A 21776-nucleotide genomic window follows, 5' to 3' on the forward strand; every position below is an offset into this window, starting at 1 on the left:
ACGCATGCTCCAGCGCTGAACTTGAGGAGCCAGTCTAGGGCCTAGGCGCAGACGCACTGAGCCCAAGCAGCCGGTGATGGCGGCAGCTGCGGTGGTGGCTGCGGCGGGTCCGGGCCCATGAGGCGACGACGGAGGCGGGACGGCTTTTACCCAGCGCCGGACTTCCGAGACAGGGAAGCTGAGGACATGGCAGGAGTGTTTGACATAGACCTGGACCAGCCAGAGGACGCGGGCTCTGAGGATGAGCTGGAGGAGGGGGTGAGGCCCGGGGTCCCGGGGGGCCCGAGGTGACAGGGCCGGGGCGGCGGCCCGCGCCCTGGAAGCGCGGCGCGTCCGAGAGCGCGGAGACCCAGGGGGGCGCGAGCAGTCTGCAGGAGGAGCCGAGGCGCTGCACGGCCAGAAGCGGGGGGGCGGGTGGGCAGGCGGTGCGAACCTGGCCGTAGGTGCGAGGCTGCTGCGGCGCTTGCAGGTGCGGCTTGTGCCCTTATAGCCCCAGACCGGTGCAGCCGGGAGCAGTCTGTTTGTGGAGGAAACGAGGAAGGGCGCGTGGTCGATTCCTGGAGCTACTGGACTTGAGTGAGCGGTGCGCGAGTGTTGGGGGGAGGGGACTTGCTGGGTGGCCCGTAAGTGCAGGTGAAGTGTGGAAGGGTTCCCCTAAGTGTTCCATCTTCAGACCTCCCACAACCACTTCTCTCGGCCTGTCGCTTCTCTCCTAGGAAGCGCTCAGCTGTTAGAAGTGACAGCTGAAAACTTCTGTCGGGAGTAGCGCTGCCGCTGATGTTACAGCCACCAGGAGTTTTATTTCGGGAGCAAGGGGGCTCTGCCGCATCTTCCAGGGTTTGTTTGTTTGCTTTTTTTTAAACCCCCTTCCTTGTGACTTTTTTTTTTAGAAAGCATTTATAACGACACACGGCATTTGTAACTTACTTTTACCCCAGTTGACCATGTCTACATTTTTTCAAAATACTTGATGTAATTTAGGGGTGGAAAAAAACCAGCGTTGACAGCTGTGATTTGGCTTGCCAAAAATAAATTGGTTGCACTGAGACTTGTGAATGGTGGTGTGAGGGCTTTTCTTTCTGTAATTTAGGGTGTTAAATTTAGAATTGTTTTTCTTAATGCATAGCTTGGTTTTACCTTTGCTGCCTTAGTAGTTTGTTATTCTTTATTCAGGATTCTTTTCTCAAGATAAATTTATTGAAAAATCACAGATTGTACCTGACGTTCAGAAATGGTGTCGTCATGCTAAATCACTGATTCTGGGTAAATGACCACCAGTGATAACCTCATGGTAATTTAGATTCTAAATTCCATCGCCTAGATGAGTACGTGGGTTAATGACTGATGTCAGATGTTTGTTCTAACTACAGAAGGGGCTTCCCTTTCTTTTCCTCACCCTGTTTTCCTCCTTTGGCAAGTAAGTTGTTGCCTGCTTGTTGACCAAAGATTGAGATGCTATATATAAAGAATTTTGAACACTTTAAGAAACTAAGTGGGCTAAAGTAATACTGCCCTTTTCATAATCAAAGAAGTCTAAATCAAAATCAGACAGTTTGGAAGGTGGGTGTTGAGATGTGTACATTTTAATATGTTTGCATATGGAATTACAGTTAGCCTCTTTTTTTTTTTCCAGTTAGCCTCTTAATGGAACATGTGATAACACTGAATACAATTTGAAACAAATGTAGGATTACTTTCATTACAAATAACATACTCATCGATTATATTGGCCCCATATAGCAGTGGCTTTGGAGCAGAGCAGGGGAGAAAATGATAGGAAGGGTATTTTATAAAATCTTCATCAGTTGAACTTACAGAATTTCCAGACCATGGTTTTATTAGGAGTTGGAAGTAAAATACTATATTAAGATTCCTGTTATGAACTGGGACCTCTCCTGGACATTTGTTTTGCTGGGTACAAGCAAATAGGATTTTGAGAATTTTGAACGGGTGTGGTCGAGGCCAGAGAAATTGTTGGGAATAAGAAAGAGAAAGAAATGTGGCCACCACCCTGGGGAGGGGAGCTTTGGGGAAAGAGCAAAGGTAATTAAAGAGGATTTTGAGGAAGAGCCTTCAGCAAAATATATCTTACTTAGCAATGCTTTTGGAGTTGAACTGTTTCTTTTGAGTGTGTTATTCTAAGAGGTGCAAGCTGGACAAGCAAAAAGAATTGGGGTGGAATTGGGTTGGCCACCCAAGGAGATTCAGTGACATCCAGGTTTCTCTAAAGTAAGATTTAAAATTCTGAAAAATGAAAGAAATTTAGATTCTTGGAAGATCTGACCACTGTGAATTTATAATAACATAATTAATATTCTGGCTATCTGTGAATTTATATCCAAGCTTTTTAAACATTGGTGCATATCGGAGTAGCCTCACCTCTTCATTTTATAGTAAGGAAACTGAGGCATTGGCCAGAGAGATGATTGCCCAAGACCACAGAGATAACTAGTGGTAGTATTTTCTTGACTCAGTTCAGCAGGCTTCATTGCATAGCTTCTTCATTGCATTTACTAGTTTTGTTTGTAATGTACCTGTTTGTGGTTTGTCAAAGTGAATTCTGATCCCTCCAGCCATGCTCACTGACCGTGTGATCTAGAATAAATTGCTTAATCTCCCTGACACTTCTTTCTTCTCCATAAAATGAAGCTTCCACGTGATCAAGTATATAAAGTACTCTCAAAATATCCTGGCACATTATGTAGTTAGCTAGTTTATGGAAATATAGCTTGTCAGTGTTAACTCATTGCCAAGGAACCAATCATTTAAATTTACCCTCATCTATGCCTAGAGACTTAATAAATACAGTTATAGTAGAGATGCTGCATTTTTAGAACTCTAGTTTGTTTGTTTGTTTCCTTTCTTTTTGTCATTGGTCCTGTTTAGAGATATATACCTTTTTAGGTATGTTACACTGAGGGAATCTGTATTAGTAAATATATGTGTTTACATAGAATGGTTAATTCTTCAGTGAGTAAAAGATGAGGAGATTTAATACATTTTAAATACTGTATTAAAACCAATGGGTGAAAGGGTTTTTTTGTTTGTTTTCCTGTTTCATTGGTGATAATATAATTTGGGAACAGAGTTGAAACTAAGGGAAAGTTTTCCTCTAGAGATTTTCATTAGATTATGAAAATGTTGGAAACGTCTGCTTTCTGTGGAGACACAGGTTAAAAGAGTAATAGATAATTGTGAATGCAACTTAAAAAATCCTTAATTTTTTAAAAAATAAATTTATTTATTTTATTTATTTATTTTTGGCTGCGTTGGGTCTTCGTTGCTGGGCGTGGGCTTTCTCTAGTTGCGGCGAGCGGGGGCTACTCTCTGTTGCGGTGCGGGCTTCTCATCGCGGTGGCTTCTCTTGTTGCGGAGCACAGGCTGTAGGCACGCGGGCTTCAGTAGTTGTGGCTCGCGGGCTCTAGTGCGCAGGCTCAGTAGTTGTGGCGCACGGGCTCAGTTGCTCTGCGGCATGTGGGATCTTCCCGGACCAGGGCTCGAACCCGTGTCCCCTGCATTGACAGGTGGATTCTTAACCACTGCTCCACCAAGGAAACGCAAAAAATCCTTAATTTTTACTCTACTGATTCAAAATTTGAAATAGTCACAGCGGCTTACTAGTAGTACGAATTTCAGATTGGGATATTAAAGTTTTATAGAGCAAAAAGTGTTTTGAAAAACAGTGCTATATATTCAATAGATAATATGTATTCAAATATTCACGATTGTGAATATCTCATTATCAATGCTTATCTTGCATTTTAATAGATACTTACCTTTAAGTATATTTAAATAGCCCAAGATTTGGGGCCAGGTTTACTCCTTTTTCCCAATGTATCTGAATTACTGAATCTTATTTTATAAGAAAATACCTGTGAACAGCCAGGAAAGTAGATAAATGATTTAATGAATGTTTGGATTAAGGATATTTTTCACCCATTCTGTAACAATTTATTTAAGTTTTTATAAAATGTGCTCTCTTTCATTGGGACTTAAGGCATATTAACTTGAATTTATATACAATTTTAATTTAAAACTTTGTGAATAGTCATTCTGATGCGCTAGTCTGAAACCGTGTATCTTGTATAGTACCTTAGATGAGGAGGATTCTACTTTGTCAATCATAGTGGCACACACCAAAAACATTGGATGGGTCATAAAGCTTAAGGCAGAAAAAAAATCTGAATAAAGTTTCCTGCGAAGCAGAATTGTCAGTATGTCCTATATGGTAGCTTGATGTTTCTGCTATAAGACTTCTAAAGATAACATTGAGTAGTAGAAAAGAATTGTGCCTCAAAATGCTTCTGCTCCAGAAGGTAACGGTAGGTAGTTTACAAGCCCAGATGCAGGTGGTAAGACAGGCCTGGCTGCCTCCGGAAATGAAACATAGCCACAGGTCATTATCTTTCTAGGTGGCTTCAAAGTCATACTTCAGTGTTAACTACTCTGTGGTCTTTAATTTAGAATTAAGTAAAGCGAATATTTTTTTTTAAATTACATAATATCAGTTTTATAGAAGTTAGCCTTTTGTCTTTAAAGTGAAGCCATCATAGGTGATTGTATGAAGCACCAGAAACCAAAAAAAACCCCTTTAACCATAACCACCCCTATCTGCCCCTCCCCACACACAGAAGAAACTGTATCAAGTTGAAACTGCAAGAATTTTTTCCCCTTGATACTGCCCCCTCCATTTGCCTAGGTCTAATCATGAAACATACATCCTTGGTGTTAGACTTCATCCTGACTTGTTTACACTGTGAGCAAGTTCTGACTAAAAAACTTTTGTTTTGAGGGGTCATTTGAACATCCATTGTGTAAGAATGCTGTCAGTTTTCTTTGTGTGTCTTGACTGTGTGCTGGTATCTTTGAAGAAAGATGAGTTCACTTAAATATTTTTTTGAATTATTCTAAAATTTTTAATAAAAACTTTAAACTTCTAATTTTTTAGAGCCTACTTTGTTAGGATTAACCACATTTATCATTTCACCGGTTGATGTTCATTTGAGTTGTTTCCATTTTTTGGCTATTGTGAATAACGCTTCTATGAACATTTGTGCCTAAGTCTTTGTGGAACATGTATTTTCATTTCTCTTGGGTAGATACCGAGGAGTAGATATGCTGGATCATGTGGTAAGTCCATGTTTAATTTTTGAAGAAACTGCCAACCTGTTTTCCAAAGTGGTTATACCATTTTACGTTGCTGCCAGCAGTGTATGAGGGTTCCAATTTCTCTACATCCTTGCCAAACTTGTTATTTTTTGTCTTTTTAATTATAACTATCCTAGTTGATATGAAGTGGTATCTCAGTATAGTTTTGGCTTGCCCTTCCCTAATGGCTAATGATGTTGAACATACTTTCACGTGACTATTGGCCATTTGTATGTCATCTTTGCAGAAATGCCTATTCAGATCCTAACCCATTTTTTAAAAATTTGGTTATTTATTTTTTTATTATTGAGTTGTAGAAGTTCTTTATATGTTCTTATTCTGTGGATTTTCTTTTCACTTCATAATATCTTTTGAAGTGCAGGAGTTTTAAGTTTTGAGTAAATTCACTTTATCGACTTTTTTCATTACCCTTTTGTGCCCTTTGTGTTCTGTCTTAAGTCATTGCCTACCCCAAGATTGTGAAGATTTACTCCCTCCTAGATTTCTTCTAAGAATTTTTTTTTTTTTCTTCTAAGAATTTTATAGTTTTAGTTCTTACATTTAGGTCTGTGATCCATTTTGATGTATGGTGTGAAGATAGGGGTCCAAAGTAAATCTTTGCATGTGGATATCTCATTGTGCCAACACCATTTATTGAAAGACTGTCTCCCATTGAATTTTCTTGGCATCTTTGTAAAAAATCAGTTGACCGTAAGTGGAAGGGTTTATTTCTGGGCTCTCAGTTCTATTTCATTGATCTATATTTCTGTCCTTATGCCGGTACCACACTGTGTTAATTGCTGTTGCTTTGTAGTACATTTTGAAATCAGGATGTGTCAGTCCCCCAACTTTGTTTTCCTTTTTCAAGACTATTTTGGGCCCCTTGTGTTTCTGAGTGAATTTTAGGATTAGCTTGACAATTTCTCTAAGAAAGGAACCTGGGATTTTTATAGGATTGAGTTGAATCAGTAGACCAATTTATTTAGTATTGCCACCTTAACGACGTTAAGTCGTCTGATCTGTGAACATGGAATGTCTTTTGACTTATGTAGGTCTTTTAAAATTTCTTTCAGCAATGTTTTGGAGTTAGCAAATATACAAGGCTTGCACTTCTTTTGTTAAATTTTTTTCTAAGTATTTTATTCTTATTGATGCAACTGTGAATGGAGTTATCTTAATTTCATTTTTGAATTGTTCATTGCTAGTGTACAGAGGTTAATTAAGTTTTGCGCTCATTTATACTACGGTCAGAATAAATGTTTGGCCAGCATGACTGCTCACAATATGAGAGTGTTGCTTAATTGTTTTGCTTTGATCAGCCGTATCATACACTACAATATCTTGGACTGGCTGTGGTTACTTTAGGCTTAGTTAGGCTGTAGTTAAATAAGGTTTATAGCATTATGTTAGTCTTATTATCAAAAGCATATCAGAATAGCACTTTTTGTAAATCATTTGATTAACTCATACTTAGAATGTAGTACCTTTAGTTTTGTAATATACAAAATACATATTTTGAATAAATGTAATTTTTGAAGGAAAACAATCACCTTTTTTTTAAAAAAATAAATTTATTTATTTTACCTTTGGCTGTGTTGGGTCTTCGTTGCTGCTGCGCGGGCTTTCTCTAGTTGTGGCGAGCAGGGGCTACTCTTCGTTGCCGTGCACGGGCTTCTTATTGTGCTGGCTTCTCTTGTTGCAGAGCACAGGCTCTAAGTGCACAGGCTTCAGTAGTTGTGGCACACGGGCTCAGTAGTTGTGGCTCTAGGGTTCTAGAGTGCAGGCTCAGTTGTTGTGGCACACGGACTTAGTTGCTCCGTGGCATGTGGGATCTTCCCGGACCAGAGATCGAACCCGTGTCCCCTGCATTGGCAGGCAAATTCTTAACCACTGCGCCACCAGGGAAGCCCTAACTCCTGGTTTTGTTTGTAGATCTTTGATGAGTAGCATCTGTAGTTTAGTTATCACATTAAAGTGAAATCCCATAGTATTGTTTGTGCACCTTATTTTGTTCATCACCACATTTACCTGTTATTAAAGTATAGAGAATTTGTAAGCTGGTTTATTTCGTTCATTGTCCTTCAGTAATGGGGTGAAGCAGTAAATTCTTTAATTTCTTGTTTATGAGGTTATTTATTTTGAAAACTTTAACATATTTTTCAGGGTCAGTTAAATGAAAGCATGGACCATGGGGGAGTCGGACCATATGAACTGTAAGTTTATATGAAAATGTTTCACTGTGCTGTCTTTCTTTTATGTAGTTTATAGCCATCATGTGATCTCAATAACCTGTTTTTAAATATTTAGTCATATATACAGACTTGGTTTATTGAGTTTGGCACCAATATCATAACATATCTGGGGTTTTGAGATCATGTATGCATTTTGAGAAAAAGATTATTCAAATTTAGAGTATACTGAATATGAGTCTGCGTCTGTTAGGAACTTTTATTAGTTTAATATAGAGAACCACCTTTTCCTACTGAAAAAATAAAGATTTTAGAAATGCTCCCCAAATCAAATGCTTTTTTTTTTTTTTAACACTTATTTATTTATTTACTTGGCTACATTGGGTCTTAGTTGAGGCAGACGGGATCTTCATTTTGGCACGTGGGATCTTTAGTTGCAGCATGTGAACTCTTAGTTGCGGCATGTTCCCTGACCAGTGATCAAACCCGGGCCCCCTGCAATGGGAGCATGGAGTCTTAGCCACTGGACCACCAGGGAAGTCCCTCAAATGCTTCTTATTTTGCTTGTAATACATCATCCAAACAGAGATCTGTTCAATTTTATGTCATTTTAGGCAAGCTTCATTAGGTGAGTATGGTGTTTAGTCTGCTTTGTACCCCATCTTCAAGTAAAAAGCCTTGGATTGTGGGCAGACTGAGAAGATCACTCATAGAGAAAGCATTTAAGTGACAGATAAATTGCCTCCCTTTTTGGAGTCTTTAAATTAAGCAGATGTGGAAAGATGCATGGATATAATTTATTAGCAAGAATTTTTAGCTAAAGACTTGAACTAATTGGGTACCTTTAGAAAGCTCTCATTTTCTGAAGTTGCCAAATGAAGTTGGATAACAGCTGATCTCATAGACATTTTGAATGAACTAAATTTGAATAACTAGAAGACTTTTTTCCCTTTGTCAGCTTAATAAACGTGTTCTAATTTATCTTAGTTTGGGGATGCTTGATGCTTATGAAAATAAATAATCAATAGCATGTTCTGTAAACAAGCAGATAAGCAGTTATCAAGCTACCCTAATCTTGACCTACCATGTCATTGAATCATTAGCTTACTTAGAGCACGGATACTATATTTGTTACCATGCACCTTTTTCCTTTTACTTAATTGGATTATAATTCTCTTTCTAACAGTATGCTAAAGGTAATTTAACTTTCTGCAAATTTACTTTTGGTTTTGCTTTTCTTCCCAGTGGCATGGAGCATTGTGAGAAATTTGAAATCTCAGAAACTAGTGTGAACAGAGGGCCAGAAAAAATCAGACCAGAATGTTTTGAGCTACTTCGAGTACTTGGTAAAGGGGGCTATGGAAAGGTAGGAAGTATTTTGAAATGAGAGCTGTTGTCTGTCCTGTGTGGATTAATTTTTATACCCTGATTCCAGCACTACTCTTCAGTCTTTGTTAGCTATCAGCAAAGGATATGATCACTTACCTGGTATTATTTGAGGGCTATACAGAAGTTCTCCTTTTCCTACCACCGTTCACATAAAAGCCCGGCACATTGTAGGCACTCAGTCAATATTTGTGGAATAAATAAGTAGGCAGCTGTGCCAGGCAAAGTCTGCTATTAGAGGATTCATTCCTTCTTTTGGTTAAATGGTACCATCTATTGGTATCCTTTAAAAAAACAAACTACTGCTTACTTTCAAGAGGCATGGCACATTAAATTGGTATCTGTTACTGAGACCTTAATCTAAATTAGTTTTCTTTGACTTGCAGTATTTGGAGCAATAGAGTTAGGGAAGCTGAAGAATATAAGAGGGGAGAAGAAAAATGAAGAGAACCTCTTAGTTTCATAGTTTTGCCAGAGGCTTTCTAATTTAAGACCTCACCTCTGTGTGTTCTGTCCAAGAAAATTTATACCTTGCCATTCTCTATCAAAAGACAGAATTTGGATAACATTTTAGAGTTAGGATTAAGCTTGAGAACTATTTATGCTATCGTGTAATGTTCATTTTTGCAAAACATGACATTTGTAGTTTATTCTTAGGCTTAAGGACATATTATAATATGTTCTAATCATCTTGAATGTGTAACACATGCACTGTGAATCAGACATTTTAGCTGTTGCATGAAAATGTATTGTAGCTAGTCATTTTAAGGAATAGGTAATTGCTGTCAACTATTATTAAATAGTTATATGTGAAGCATCCCTGAGAATTTATCAAATACTTTATAATTTCTGTGTGTCTGGGAAACCTGATTATAGCTTTTTCTATGAAAACTTGGATTTTTTAAGTAACACCAAGTGCTTGTTATAGGATGGTCATTGCCCAGCTTTGCCACCAGATGTCAGCAGACCAGACAGGAAAGTCCCATGTTGTGTAACACTTTTCACTACTAAATCTTTAATATAATCTCTTAGCTCATCATTTTTGTACACAGTCGTTCATGGTACTAGTTTTTGTAAGAATACAGACTGCTATATCGTTTGTTTTTATAAGTAGGAATTAAGGGATTGTGGCTAGCATAATTTAGCTTTTAATAACGCACACTTTAATTTTCATCTAGGTTTTTCAAGTACGAAAAGTAACAGGAGCAAATACCGGGAAAATATTTGCCATGAAGGTGCTTAAAAAGGTGATTTCTCCCCTCCTCCCCAACTATATTCTTAATTGCTATAAAATCCATATTTTGGTCTAAAATTCTCAGTCAAAAAATGTATTTCTAACACAATTATAAGTCTTCTTGGAATGTGGGATACACTTCATTATTGTTATTCTTGTTTTATTCTGCTTGGTGAGGGTGGAGAGGAGAGCTGTTTCAATTCTCCTCTGAGGTAACTCTTTTAGCCCTTTGTTCTGGTCTCTGTATTTCTAAGTAATAAGCAAGTTCTGCTATGACTTAATTCAGTAGTTTTAGAATTATGTATTGACTTCCTATTTTATTCTTTTTTACTCCTTTCTTCCTTTTTCCCATCCTCATCTTGCTTCATTTTCTTTCTATCTACTATTGTCTTCTCACACCTTCCATCAACTCTGTAAAACACCTTTCGGGCCATTGTTCTATGATCACACTTATTAGATAATTTACTAGTTCCATTTATTTTCCTAGAGACATCCTATAGGAACCTCTGTCCTCCTATTCTCACCTGTACTGATAGTTATCTAGGCATAGCTATCATTACTGGACTTTCCCTGCACCACAATCCTTGGAATCCTCCTGACTCCTTCAGTGTTGGATCTTTGGTTCCTGGATTCCGTATGTTCCTTTTTCTTAGTTTGTGTCTCGTTCCCTTGCTTTGGTGACCATTTACTGGTGGGTTCCTGAGGAACTGAATCAAGGTAAATTTTTTGGGAAATATTGCGTATTTGAAAATTTTCATATTATATTCTTATACTTGTTTGTATGGATGCAGTTTTGAAGTTGAAAATCATTTTCACACAGGATTTTGCTCCATTTTCGTCTAGCTTTCAGCATTTCTGTTCAGGAGTCCCTTGCCATCTGATTCCCAATCCTTCTTAGATCTATTTTTCTTTAAGATATTTAACATTTTCTTTTTATTTTTAATGTTACAAATTTTTGCAGTGATGTGTCTTGCTTTGATTCTTATTATTTATTTTTACTCTTTCAATCTTGAAAGTTTCAGTCTTGTAGCTCCAGGAAATTTTCTTTTATTTTTTTATCTCTGATAATTTTCCCCCTATTGGTTTCTTTTCTTGGAATTGCATTTACTTGGATGTTGGACCTCCTAGACTGATCACCTATTTTTCTTACCTTTCCGTTTGTCCATTTCTTTATCTTTTTGTTTACTTTCTGAGAGTTTTCTAGAAATTTATTTTCTAATCATTTTACAGATTTTTTTTTTTTTTTGGCTGTGCCATGCAGCTTGTGGGATCTGAGTTCCCAGACCAGGGATCGAACGTGGGTCCCTGGCAATGCAAGCACGGAGTCTTAACCACTGGACTGCCAGGGAATTCCCTTACTGATTTTTTTTTTTTAAACTATAATATTTGTGGTTCCCCAAAGCTCTTTTTGTTTTTTCTTTTTATAGCAACCTATTTTGTGAATACAGTATCTTCTTTTATTCCTCAGAGGGTTTTAATTATAAATTCTTTGAAATGTTCTTTTGTTCCATGCATGTGTCTCTTTTCTAAGTTCCTGTTTTCTTTGACTGTGATTTAGTGGTTTTTTGTCATGTCAGAGGCCTTCTTTAGATGGCTGGTGTCCTTTAAGGGTGGAACTCTGAAAAGCTGATCAGAAGTTATATGTGTGTCGGCTTCTCTGTAGTGCAGTCATGAGATTAGCTGGCAGTTGACTAAGAACTTCCAAATATCAGTGTCTGAAGGTCTTTTTTCTGGTATGGATCAGTGGGTACTGAGAAAGATCCTCTATTCTCTTGCCTAGAAAAAGCATTTTGGAGCTGAATGACAGAGAGGAGATGGAGATCTCACCTTTCAACACCAGATTTTCACTGAAGTCACTTTTTTTGTTTGTTTTGTTTTTAATTTTATTGAAGTATAGTTGATTTACAATGTTATGTTAATTTCTGCTGTACAGCAAAGTGATTGTCGCACATATATATATTCTTTCTCATCCATTATTGTTTCTCACAGGATATTTATTAGAGTTCCCTGTGCTATACAGTAGGACCTTGTTGTTTATCCATCCTGTATATACTCGTTTGTATCTGCTAATCCCAAACTGCCAAATCATCCCTCCCGCACTGCCCCCCTTGGCAACCACAAGTCTGTTCTCTATGTCTGTGAGTCTGTTTCTGTTTCATAGATACGTTTATTTGTCATATCTTAGATTCCACATACAAGTGATATCATATGGTATTTGTCTTTCTCTGTCTGACTTACTTTGCTTAGTATGATAATATCTAGGTCATCCATGTTGCTGCAAATAGCATTATTTTATTCTTTTTTATGGCTGAGTAATGAAGTCACGTTTTTACTTTAGCACTGTACTCTGTATCTGATCCTTCACTCTTTTTTTTTTTTTTTCTGGACACTACATCACTCTAAGAGGTAGTTCCCTGGCTGGTTAGTGTGGGGATGGGAATCTTGTTGGTCTGTCTGTTCCTTATAGAGATTTTCAGATAATCTCCCTGTTTTCAGTCCTCCACCTTCTGCCTTCTGCAGTCCCTAATGATTCCAGTTTTTTTCCTTTCTTTCCTTTTATTTTTTGCTTCTAATTTTTGAACCCTGCTAAGGTTCTGTAGATGAATTCAACTTCTTTTGTTATGCCTCTTTGCAGGCATTTAGGTTTGATCATACACCAGTATACTAAGTCATGCACTATTGCTTTATCCCCATTCTGTCTTCACCTTTGGAGATGTGGAGTTACACGTGTTTCTTAGTTTTATTGAAGATGGATTATGTATGTTTGGTTTCTTGTTCTTTTTGTTTGGGATTGATTTCTGAAAAGAGCTCACTGTCTTAAAACAAATCTTAGTAGAAAACTATTATTAAAAGACAATCAAAATGACTTTTTAAAAAAATTATAGCGTTTGTAATATTTTGGTCCTATCTTCTTCCTGATTTTTACTTAAGTGGTACAAATGATTTCCTAATTTAATTTAATTTTTTTTTTTTTTTTGGCTGCATTCGGTCTTCATTGCTGCACGCAGGCTTTCTCTACTTGTGGCAAGCGAGGGCTACTCTTCGCTGCGGTCCACGGGCTTCTCGTTATGGTGGCTTCTGTTGTTGCGGAGCATGGGCTCTAGGGCGCGTGGGCGTCAGTAGTTATGGCATGCAGGTTCAGTAGTTGTGGCACACAGGCTCAGTAATTGTGGCTCACGGGCTGTAGAGGGCAGGCTCAGTACTTGTGGTGCACAGGCTTAGATGCTCTGCAGCATGTGGGATCTTCCCAGCCCAGGGATCAAACCCGTGTCCCCTGCATTGGCAGGCGGATTCTTAACCACTGCGCCACCAGGGAAGTCCCAACTTCCTCATTTAGAAGCTGAGGAACAGATACTGTGACCACAACTTTATTGGTGATTGTCTTAAAGAAGCAATTTAGGTATTCTCAACTTCAGTTTCTATATCAGTCAGCCGGAATTAATCTGCTATCTGGCTTTTCCATTTGGAATAATTTGAGATTAATGATTTTTTATCTGTAAAATATGTTAAGTCTAAAATTAAAGACAGTATAGTAATGCTTGTTCTAGAAATGTTGACAGAAGTACTGGTCAAGATTCTTAGAATAATCCATTCCTTTTGATATGTTGCTTATACATGCCTGATAATCAGGGCTGAGCAAAAATTAGTCATAATTATATCTTTTTTTAAAATTAGTTAATTAATTTTTGGCTGTGTTGGGTGTTCGTTGCTGCATGTGGGTTTCTCTAGTTGTGGCGAGCGGGGGCTGCTCTTCGTTGTGGTGTGTGGGCTTCTCATTGCCGTGATTTCTCTTGCTAGGGAGCACGGGCTCTAGGTGCATGGGCTTCAGTAGATGTGGCTCATGAGCTCAGTAGTTGTGGCTCTCAGGCTCTAGAGCGCAGGCTCAGTCATTGTGATGCACGGACTTAGTTGCTCCACCGCACATGGGATCTTCCCAGACCGGGGCTTGAGCCCATGTCCCCTGCATTGGCAGGTGGATTCTTACCACTGCGCCACCAGGGAAGTCCCCATAATTATATCTTAAGTGAAGTATGTTTCTGGCACTGGTATCTTTAATGGAAAGAAGAGGGTGGTATCTTTAATGGAAAGAAGAGGGTGTTGGGTTTTTTTTTTTATATACTGATGGTGAGTGGGCGTGGTATATTGGGAAATCCATACACCTAATTACTTCTAATTGTCAGGCTTCCTTTTTGTGCCCAGGCATCTAAAACCTAACTTGCTTGCCTCTCCTTTTGCTTAGTTACCATTCCTTCCCACTGTTGGTTTTTGCTTTCCCCAAGCCTACCTAGATTCTTTCCTTGAGCAAAGAGCACTGTCTCATTCTTTCCTTGCTGTTCCTGAAAACAAGCTTACAGCAGAAAATAATGAAAGTGAAAGGGTTAGGTCCAAGGTTTTAATTTCTAAATCGCTAGGTAAGATGACTGTGTACTCCCATTGAGTTTCTTCTTTTGATTTTGTTATCCTTAAAGCAGAGTACTAACCCTCTTGACCTGAGTATGGGTAAGAATATACCTCTTTCTAGCCTTAAAGATGAAATCAGAATAAACCAGATGTCCCCTTGTCTTAAATGAGTTGCTTACATCTGGACAATCTGTCTGGATTTAGCACTTCTGGGATTGTTTACTCATTATGAGAATGGTCCCATTTGGATACTTGTTCCTGGTGGAAAGTTGAGGAAAAGACTATTTCCAACAACTATCTCTCTACCCTACCAATTGCAACAAAAATGTACTCTGGAAGCAAAATACTATTGCCCATGGCATTAGTTCAGCTCACACTGTAAATTTTAGAACCTTTGGCCAAAGGCTTGTAACTCACAGATTGGTCATACTTCTTTCATTCCTTCTTTTATTGAGCCAACTGAGACTCTCCAGTGTGCCAGGCATTTTGCTAGACATTAGGATTTAGCACTTGAGACAAATGTAGTCTCTGCCTCTCGCTCTGCTCACTGTGTAATTCAAGGGAACAACTGATAAGCTTAGCCTTGCAATTTCTCCTCTCCTCTGGTCAAAACCTTTTCTACTTTGAGGTTTAAGCCTATACTGCTTTCTTATCTTTTATCAGTCTTTTTTCCCCCACTCCCAAGTCTTACTGCCCTGGTGTCTTCCATGTCCTTGTACTAAATAAGTAATCAGTTGCCTAGCCTTCTAATTTCTTGTTGATCCCAACTCATCAGCATTCACCTCCATTCCACTTCACCAGCCCCCATAGCTGTGTCCTCCACCCCTGAAACACTGGACTATAATAGAGCAGTAACATTCTCACTTATTTATTCCCGCAATGCCTGGTCTTTGGCCCTAAGCCCTTTTAGTGCTTTGATCTTTCTGTTTTTTCTTCAAGTTCTTAGCCCCGTTTTAATTTCAGTTTATTCCTAATCTAGCCTAATCAACATGATCTGCCACTTCAGTCACCTGCTATCCCATTGACCTTATGTTCAGGAAAGTTCTAATCTAATCAGTTTATTTGTTAATGCTCCTTTATTCCTGTATCTCAGTTACTGAACATCACTGGCAGAAATCACAGAAACTTTTAAATGGCTACTGGGACAAGTTCATAGTCCCGAACTCATGTGGACACTTAGAACTCACCAAATGTCCCTAGACAACTCCTTCCATTCTCTACAACTATTAGAGCCTATACTATCAGTCCCACTATTCTTTTTTAGCAGACTGCCTCTCTTTCTATTTGATGCTGTCAGATCTGATTGCCTTCAACTTCCTGTTCTAATCCTTGTCCCCAGTACCATATTGCCTACATTTTCACCTGTCTTTACTTCCCTCTCTCCAGGCTTAGTGGGAGATGTATTCCTCCTTCTTTCCAAGGCTAAACACTCTCTTTATGTTTTGGATCCCATCACTTTCTGCCTGTTCAGGGTCTTTGTCACTTCTGCCTCTTTTTTCCATCCTCTGTCCTAACTTCTTTCTTTATATAAATATATTCATGTCTTTGCCATATTTAGAAAACAAATCCTTTCTTCACTCGAGGTCTATTGTAGCTTCCAGTCTCTGCCTTTCATAGCTGAATTTCTTGAGAAGTCATGTTTTATTATTCTTTTCACTCACTATATTTTGACTTCACAACTCTACTCTTTTGATGAAATGCTTGTCCCCTACATCACCACTGATCTCCCAATTGCTGAATCCAGTGGTCTTTACTTAACTCATCCTTAATTTACCTCTCTGTTATATTGAAGCTATTGATCACAGCATTTTGAAACTCCACTCCCTTGACTTCTATGATTCTTCTTTACTATTTCTTCATCTTCTCTTCTTGGCCTCTTCTCAGACTTTCTCAAAATTATTTACTAAAAATATTTAAACCTCCTGAACAGTTAAAAAATAATGCATCTTTGAAATTTTTCAAACTTCCCAAAGAGTTACAAGAATAGTACAGTGATAACCAATTGTTAAGTTTGCCATATTTTCTTTGTCTGCCCCTCCCTCAGTTTCTCCTCTCTCAGTATGTATGTGTGTGTATATTCAAAGTTTTAATTTTTTTGGTATACAATTTGAAAGTTATTTGTAGACATGGCACTTCGCCCTTAAATTCTTTAGTATGTATCTCTTAAGAATAAGGGCATTACATACATAACTACAGTGTAATTGTCACATTTGGGAAATTTAACATTGATATACTATACTGTTTTCTAATACATCGTCCATACTCAGACTTCCCCAGTTGTGTCAGTAATCTCCTTTATAGCTATTTTGTTTTGTTTTTAACATCCAGGATTTAATCAAGGATCACACATTGCATTGAGTAGTCCTGTGTCTTTACTGTAGAGTACTGTGTCTTTAGTTTCTTTTACTTTAGTTTCCTTTACTTTTTCGTCATTCATGACATTGACATTTTTTGAAGACTCTGGGCCCAGTTGTTTTGCAGAGTATCCCTAATTTGGATATGGTTCATTGTTTCCTCATGAAAACACTTAAATTTTAAATTTAGGTTAAATGCTTTCTGCAGGAATATTTTACAGGAGCATTGTGTTCTCAGTGCATGGGCTCAGGAAGCACATAATGCTGGTCTGTCTCATTTGGTGAGACTGAATTTGATCACTTTGTTAAGGTAGTGTCCACCAAACTTCCCATTCTACCGATACCTTTTTCCCTTTGTAACTAAAAAGTATCTATGAAAAAAAAAAAGTATCTATGGAATGAAAGTTAGAGATTGTGTTAATATTCTGTCCTAATAATCTTCTACACCCAATGGTTTTATTATCCATTGTCTCTTAGCCAAATCAAATAATACTCTGGTGATTATAAAATGGAGACTTTTCTATTTTTATCATTTTTTTCTATATTGTCATTCTTCTGTAAAGAAGAGCTTTTCATACTTGCTTTTTTAAATTTAATTTTGTTTAATAGTATGGACATTTTTTCAGTGTGTTATCCATTTCTTTCATTATTCAAATTTTGGTCCGCAAATTTTCCCAGGTTTTGCTAGAGACAGCTCCATTAAGATGGCTTCTGTGTCCTTTTAACATATCCCTGTTAGTTTTTGAGTAGTTCCTTACTTTCTGTATAATAGCGTGCTCCAGGTTTACCTTGCACTTTCTCTGACCCTGGCCTAGAACCGTCTTATTCTCCATGGAACCCTGTTTTTTTTCGTAGAGAAACCAAGATCTGGGTGCCAAGCTATACTTTTTGCTACTGAAGTCTCATTGTTCCTGGCTCTTTCAGTACACAGAGCTAGGAAGTTTTGTTTTTGTTTTAAATCATGGCTACATATCCTAATTTCAGTCCAATTCCATAGGGTTCTTCTTTCCTCGGCCTACATTTGCATCTCTGTTTTTCCACAGTGAGAAAAGCCAGGTAACAACATCAGTACATTTACTCATTTGCTTAGTTGTACAATACATGCATAATAGTTTGAGAATTATAATACCAATACTATGAGTAGCTATAAACCTACTAAGTGTGGTTTAAGATTTTTTGTCAATTTTTTTTATGCTTACGTATATGTCACTAAGAATGTTCAATGTAAAGTTATTTAAATATCTTTTTTTTCCTTTTGTGGTAAAATTATCAAAGTAATAGTCAATTAAATTTATGTATTTCTGTTGTATTCAATTTTATTTCCTTCCCCCATCCAGATGTAATTTTATTTTATTTTATTTTATTTTTTTTTTTTAATTTTATTTTTGAAATGTATAAAACATTAACATGGTTCAGAATTTAATAATCACAATAATGATATTTGATTTAGGTAAGAAAAGAAATGAATGATAAAACCCTTCAGGTTTTACTCAGAGGTCCCATTCCCTTTCCTGCCTTTCCACTATCATAAGCTTTTTTTTTTTTTTTTTTAAATAGGTTTCTTGTTGGGATGTTTTATGTTATTGTTATTTTTTTGGACACGCCACATGGCATGCGGGATCTTAGTTCCCCAACCAGGGATCGGACCTTGGCCCTTGTCAGTGATAGTGCCGAGTCCTAACCACTGGACCGCCAGGGAATTCCCTGTATCATTAGCTTTTGGCTTAATTTAGGTGTGCTCATTATTGCAGATATAAGCATGTACCTATTATATATATTCTTATTTCCACTGTTACACAAAAGGTAGCATACTGTGTTACTGCTGTGCCATATATGCTCTTTTGCACCTTGCTTTCAGAGATGTTCCTCATTCTTTTTACAGTTTTTTTACACAGGGTTTTCATGCAGTATCCTATGCATGGGCATTTAGGTTGTTTCTAATGTTTCACTTTTACAAATAATATTGCAACTAATGGCCACGTATATAGGCTTTTTCATGTTACTAGAGGTGTACAAGAACTTAGAATTTAAGACTTAGCATGTCCAAAGCAATATATCATTTTCCCAAAACTTTTTTCTTTGTTTCCATTTCCTGTTATTGAATGACACCATTACTTACACAGAAACCATGGTATCATCATTTCTTCTCATATCTCCTTAGTCAGCGAGTGCTAATGATGCACTTCTACCCTTTTTTTCCCCACCTTCATTTTCTTAGTTACAGGTTTTACTTCTTGCTTAGTTTACTAGCCTTCTAACTGGTGTCGTTTCTTCCCTAAAACTTCACACTGCTACTAGAACTGTCTTTCTTAAAGCCAAAGGTTATTCACTTACCTTACCTCAGCATTTCTCCTCTACCTCTAAAAGAAGATTCAGATGCCTTTGCCTAGATGCCCAGGCCTTCTATTTCCTATATGTCCAGCCTAAAACATGTCCTAACCACTTCTAACCATACTGAACTACTTTTAGATCCTCAAGACGTGTCCCGTCCTGTCAAGCCTCTTTTGCACTGGGAATGCCTTTTTTTTTTTTTTTAATACCCTCTACATTTCATCTTAATAACTTTTTATGATACAGCTTAGGTATCTCCACCTCCAGGAAGTCTTCTTGCCAGGTCAGATGTAGCTCCCATGGCACCTTGTGCTTAGCTCCATTGACTCATCTCTCTTCCCTGGGACTTTGGGCTCCTGTGGGCTAGAGACTCCTTCTGTTGGTTCTGCTTTCTTGTTAAGAGCCTATAAAATAGTAGACATTCAGCAGTTAGTGAATATATGAATAAATTTGATCTGTTTACATTAAAACAGATTATTTAGGTTTTCATTTACATGTTTACTACAAAAAAATCCAAACAGTGCAGATGTATATAAGAAGTGAATGTCTGCCATTACCCCATCTCAGTCTCCAGTGGGAACTATGATTAATAGTTTAATGTTGGCAAGAAAAGCACAAAATAGATTTTCCAGTTACTATAGGATAAAAATGTCTACTACTTTGTTCTTATAGATCATCTCTTTTCCTTTAGGCAATGATAGTAAGAAATGCTAAAGATACAGCTCATACAAAAGCAGAACGGAATATTCTGGAGGAAGTAAAGCATCCCTTCATTGTGGATTTAATTTATGCCTTTCAGACTGGTGGAAAACTCTACCTCATCCTTGAGTATCTCAGCGGTCAGTACACAGCTTGGTGTAATTATTTGCATTAGCTCCAGAAACTTGGTCAAAACATTATTTTCCAATAGAAAAATGCTTTTTCCCAATGTGACCAAATAGTTCCTAAAATTGACAAATACATTGACATAAGGAATTCAGATGTGACGAAATGTTTCTTTTTGCAGACAAATGTGAAGGAAACTTTAAAGGTTAAGTCTTTTTCCCCATCTGTAATATTTTATCTTAATCCCATTGTAATCAATTAAAAGAGCAAATAGCTAATTGATAGCCATCAAATTGACTACACTTGGGTAAGATCATATAATTCAAATAAACCACTGATTTATTTATTTATTTATTTATTTATTTATTTTTTTGAAACTGACATGGAAAACTTAGAGTGTTGTTTAAGGTAATGAGTATTTTTGGTATTGCATCTTTAAACAGAAGAGTTTTTTGTTTAATGTAGTCTTATTGATAGATTTTTGCAGTTTACATTGGAAATCACCCACCTTTTCCAGGGCTTACCCCCTCCTAGGAATTTGTGGTACCCCATAGCATTTCAAGATCACAGGTATCTATTTCCAGCAAACACACTTGAGTTTTCTGAAAAACAGATTTCACAAGAGCCTGTAACATGGAACAGAAATTTGCAGAATTTAGTCACTTTTTTGTGACGGTTGTTTTTTTCTTGTACCTTTATTTTAACATAGTTTCAGATTTCCGCAAAAACGTTCTAAGAACAGGACAAAGAATTCCCAAGTACTCTTCACCTAGATTCCCTAAGTGTTACCATTTTACCACATTGTTTTGTTTCATCATTCTCTTTCTCTCCCTCTCTGTATATGTACGTGTGTGTATATAGATGTGTATATACACACACATATGTGTATATATGTTCATAATTTTTTCCTGAACTCTTTAAGAGAGTGTCACAGACATGATTTCCCTTTACCCCTAAATACTTCAATGTATATTTTTCTGAAATTAAAGACAGTATCTTACATAACTGTACTAAAATTATCAAAATAGGAAATTAACATTAATACAGTAATCTCTCTCAGTTTCCTTTAATCTGGAACAGTTCCTCAGTCTTTCTTTGTCTTTCATGACCTTGACATTTTTGAAAAGTACAGTTTAGTTACTTTGTAGAATGTATCAGTTTGGGCTTGTATGGTGTTTCCTCAGGATTAGATTCAGGTTATGCATTTTGGGGAGGACATCGAAGTGACATTGTATCCTTCTCTGTGTATCAGAGCAAGAGGTACATGATATTTGTATCTTTGTTTCATTACTGTTGATGTTAACTTTGATCATATGTATAAGGTGATGTCTGCCAGTTTTTTTTTTCTGGTGAAATTTTCCTTTTGTAATTAGTAAGTATCTTGAGATACTTTGAAATTATTTAAATATCTCATCTTTCATCAAACTTTCACATACAGTTTTAGCATCCATTGATTCTTGCCTGAAACAATTAACTATGATGATTGCCAAGTGATTTTTCTTACTCCATCATGGCTTCTTCATTTATTATTTGGCATTCTGCTGTAACGAAGAGCTTTCCATTTATCTATTCACTGATTTACATCATTGTGGATTCATGGATTCTAAGATTTTTCAGTAGGATATCACACTTTATTATCATTGTTTATTTTGATATTCAAACAGTGCCATACTATTTACAAGGACATTGCCAAATTCATGCAGTTTAAGAGTTCTAAAAATGTGGAATATGGGCATTCACTAATTTGCAAGGATGGTTTAATTACATACTAACATTTTTCTAAATGCCGGTAAAATGTTAGAGAAGCTTTAATCAAGATTTTTTTTTTTAACCGCAGGTCTGGAATCTGTAAATATTTTGAAGTTTATAGATGTAAATCCTAGAATTCCAAAACTTGTATATTTCACA

General features: G+C 37.2%; 1 protein-coding gene across 4 annotated transcripts in view; it reads left to right on the forward strand.

Moving 5' to 3' along the window:
* The first annotated feature begins 34 nt into the window (after window positions 1-34).
* Window positions 35-21776, forward strand: part of RPS6KB1 (ribosomal protein S6 kinase B1) — a 39115-nt gene continuing 17373 nt past the window's right edge. For 3 of the 4 annotated variants that reach the window (XM_024757531.1, XM_024757532.1, XM_024757534.1), the window contains exons 1-5: window positions 35-258; window positions 7312-7361; window positions 8583-8703; window positions 9902-9970; window positions 19735-19882. In XM_024757531.1, coding sequence (XP_024613299.1) covers window positions 118-258; window positions 7312-7361; window positions 8583-8703; window positions 9902-9970; window positions 19735-19882 — 529 coding nt within the window. In that variant the 5' untranslated portion in view covers window positions 35-117. Of the gene's footprint in view, window positions 259-716; window positions 838-7311; window positions 7362-8582; window positions 8704-9901; window positions 9971-19734; window positions 19883-21776 lie in introns of all 4 variants that reach the window. The other variant, XM_024757533.1, reaches the window with a different exon arrangement.

This window comes from Neophocaena asiaeorientalis, unplaced genomic scaffold, assembly GCF_003031525.2.
Source record: "Neophocaena asiaeorientalis asiaeorientalis breed wild unplaced genomic scaffold, Neophocaena_asiaeorientalis_V1.1 scaffold327, whole genome shotgun sequence".
Lineage (NCBI taxonomy): Eukaryota > Metazoa > Chordata > Mammalia > Artiodactyla > Phocoenidae > Neophocaena > Neophocaena asiaeorientalis.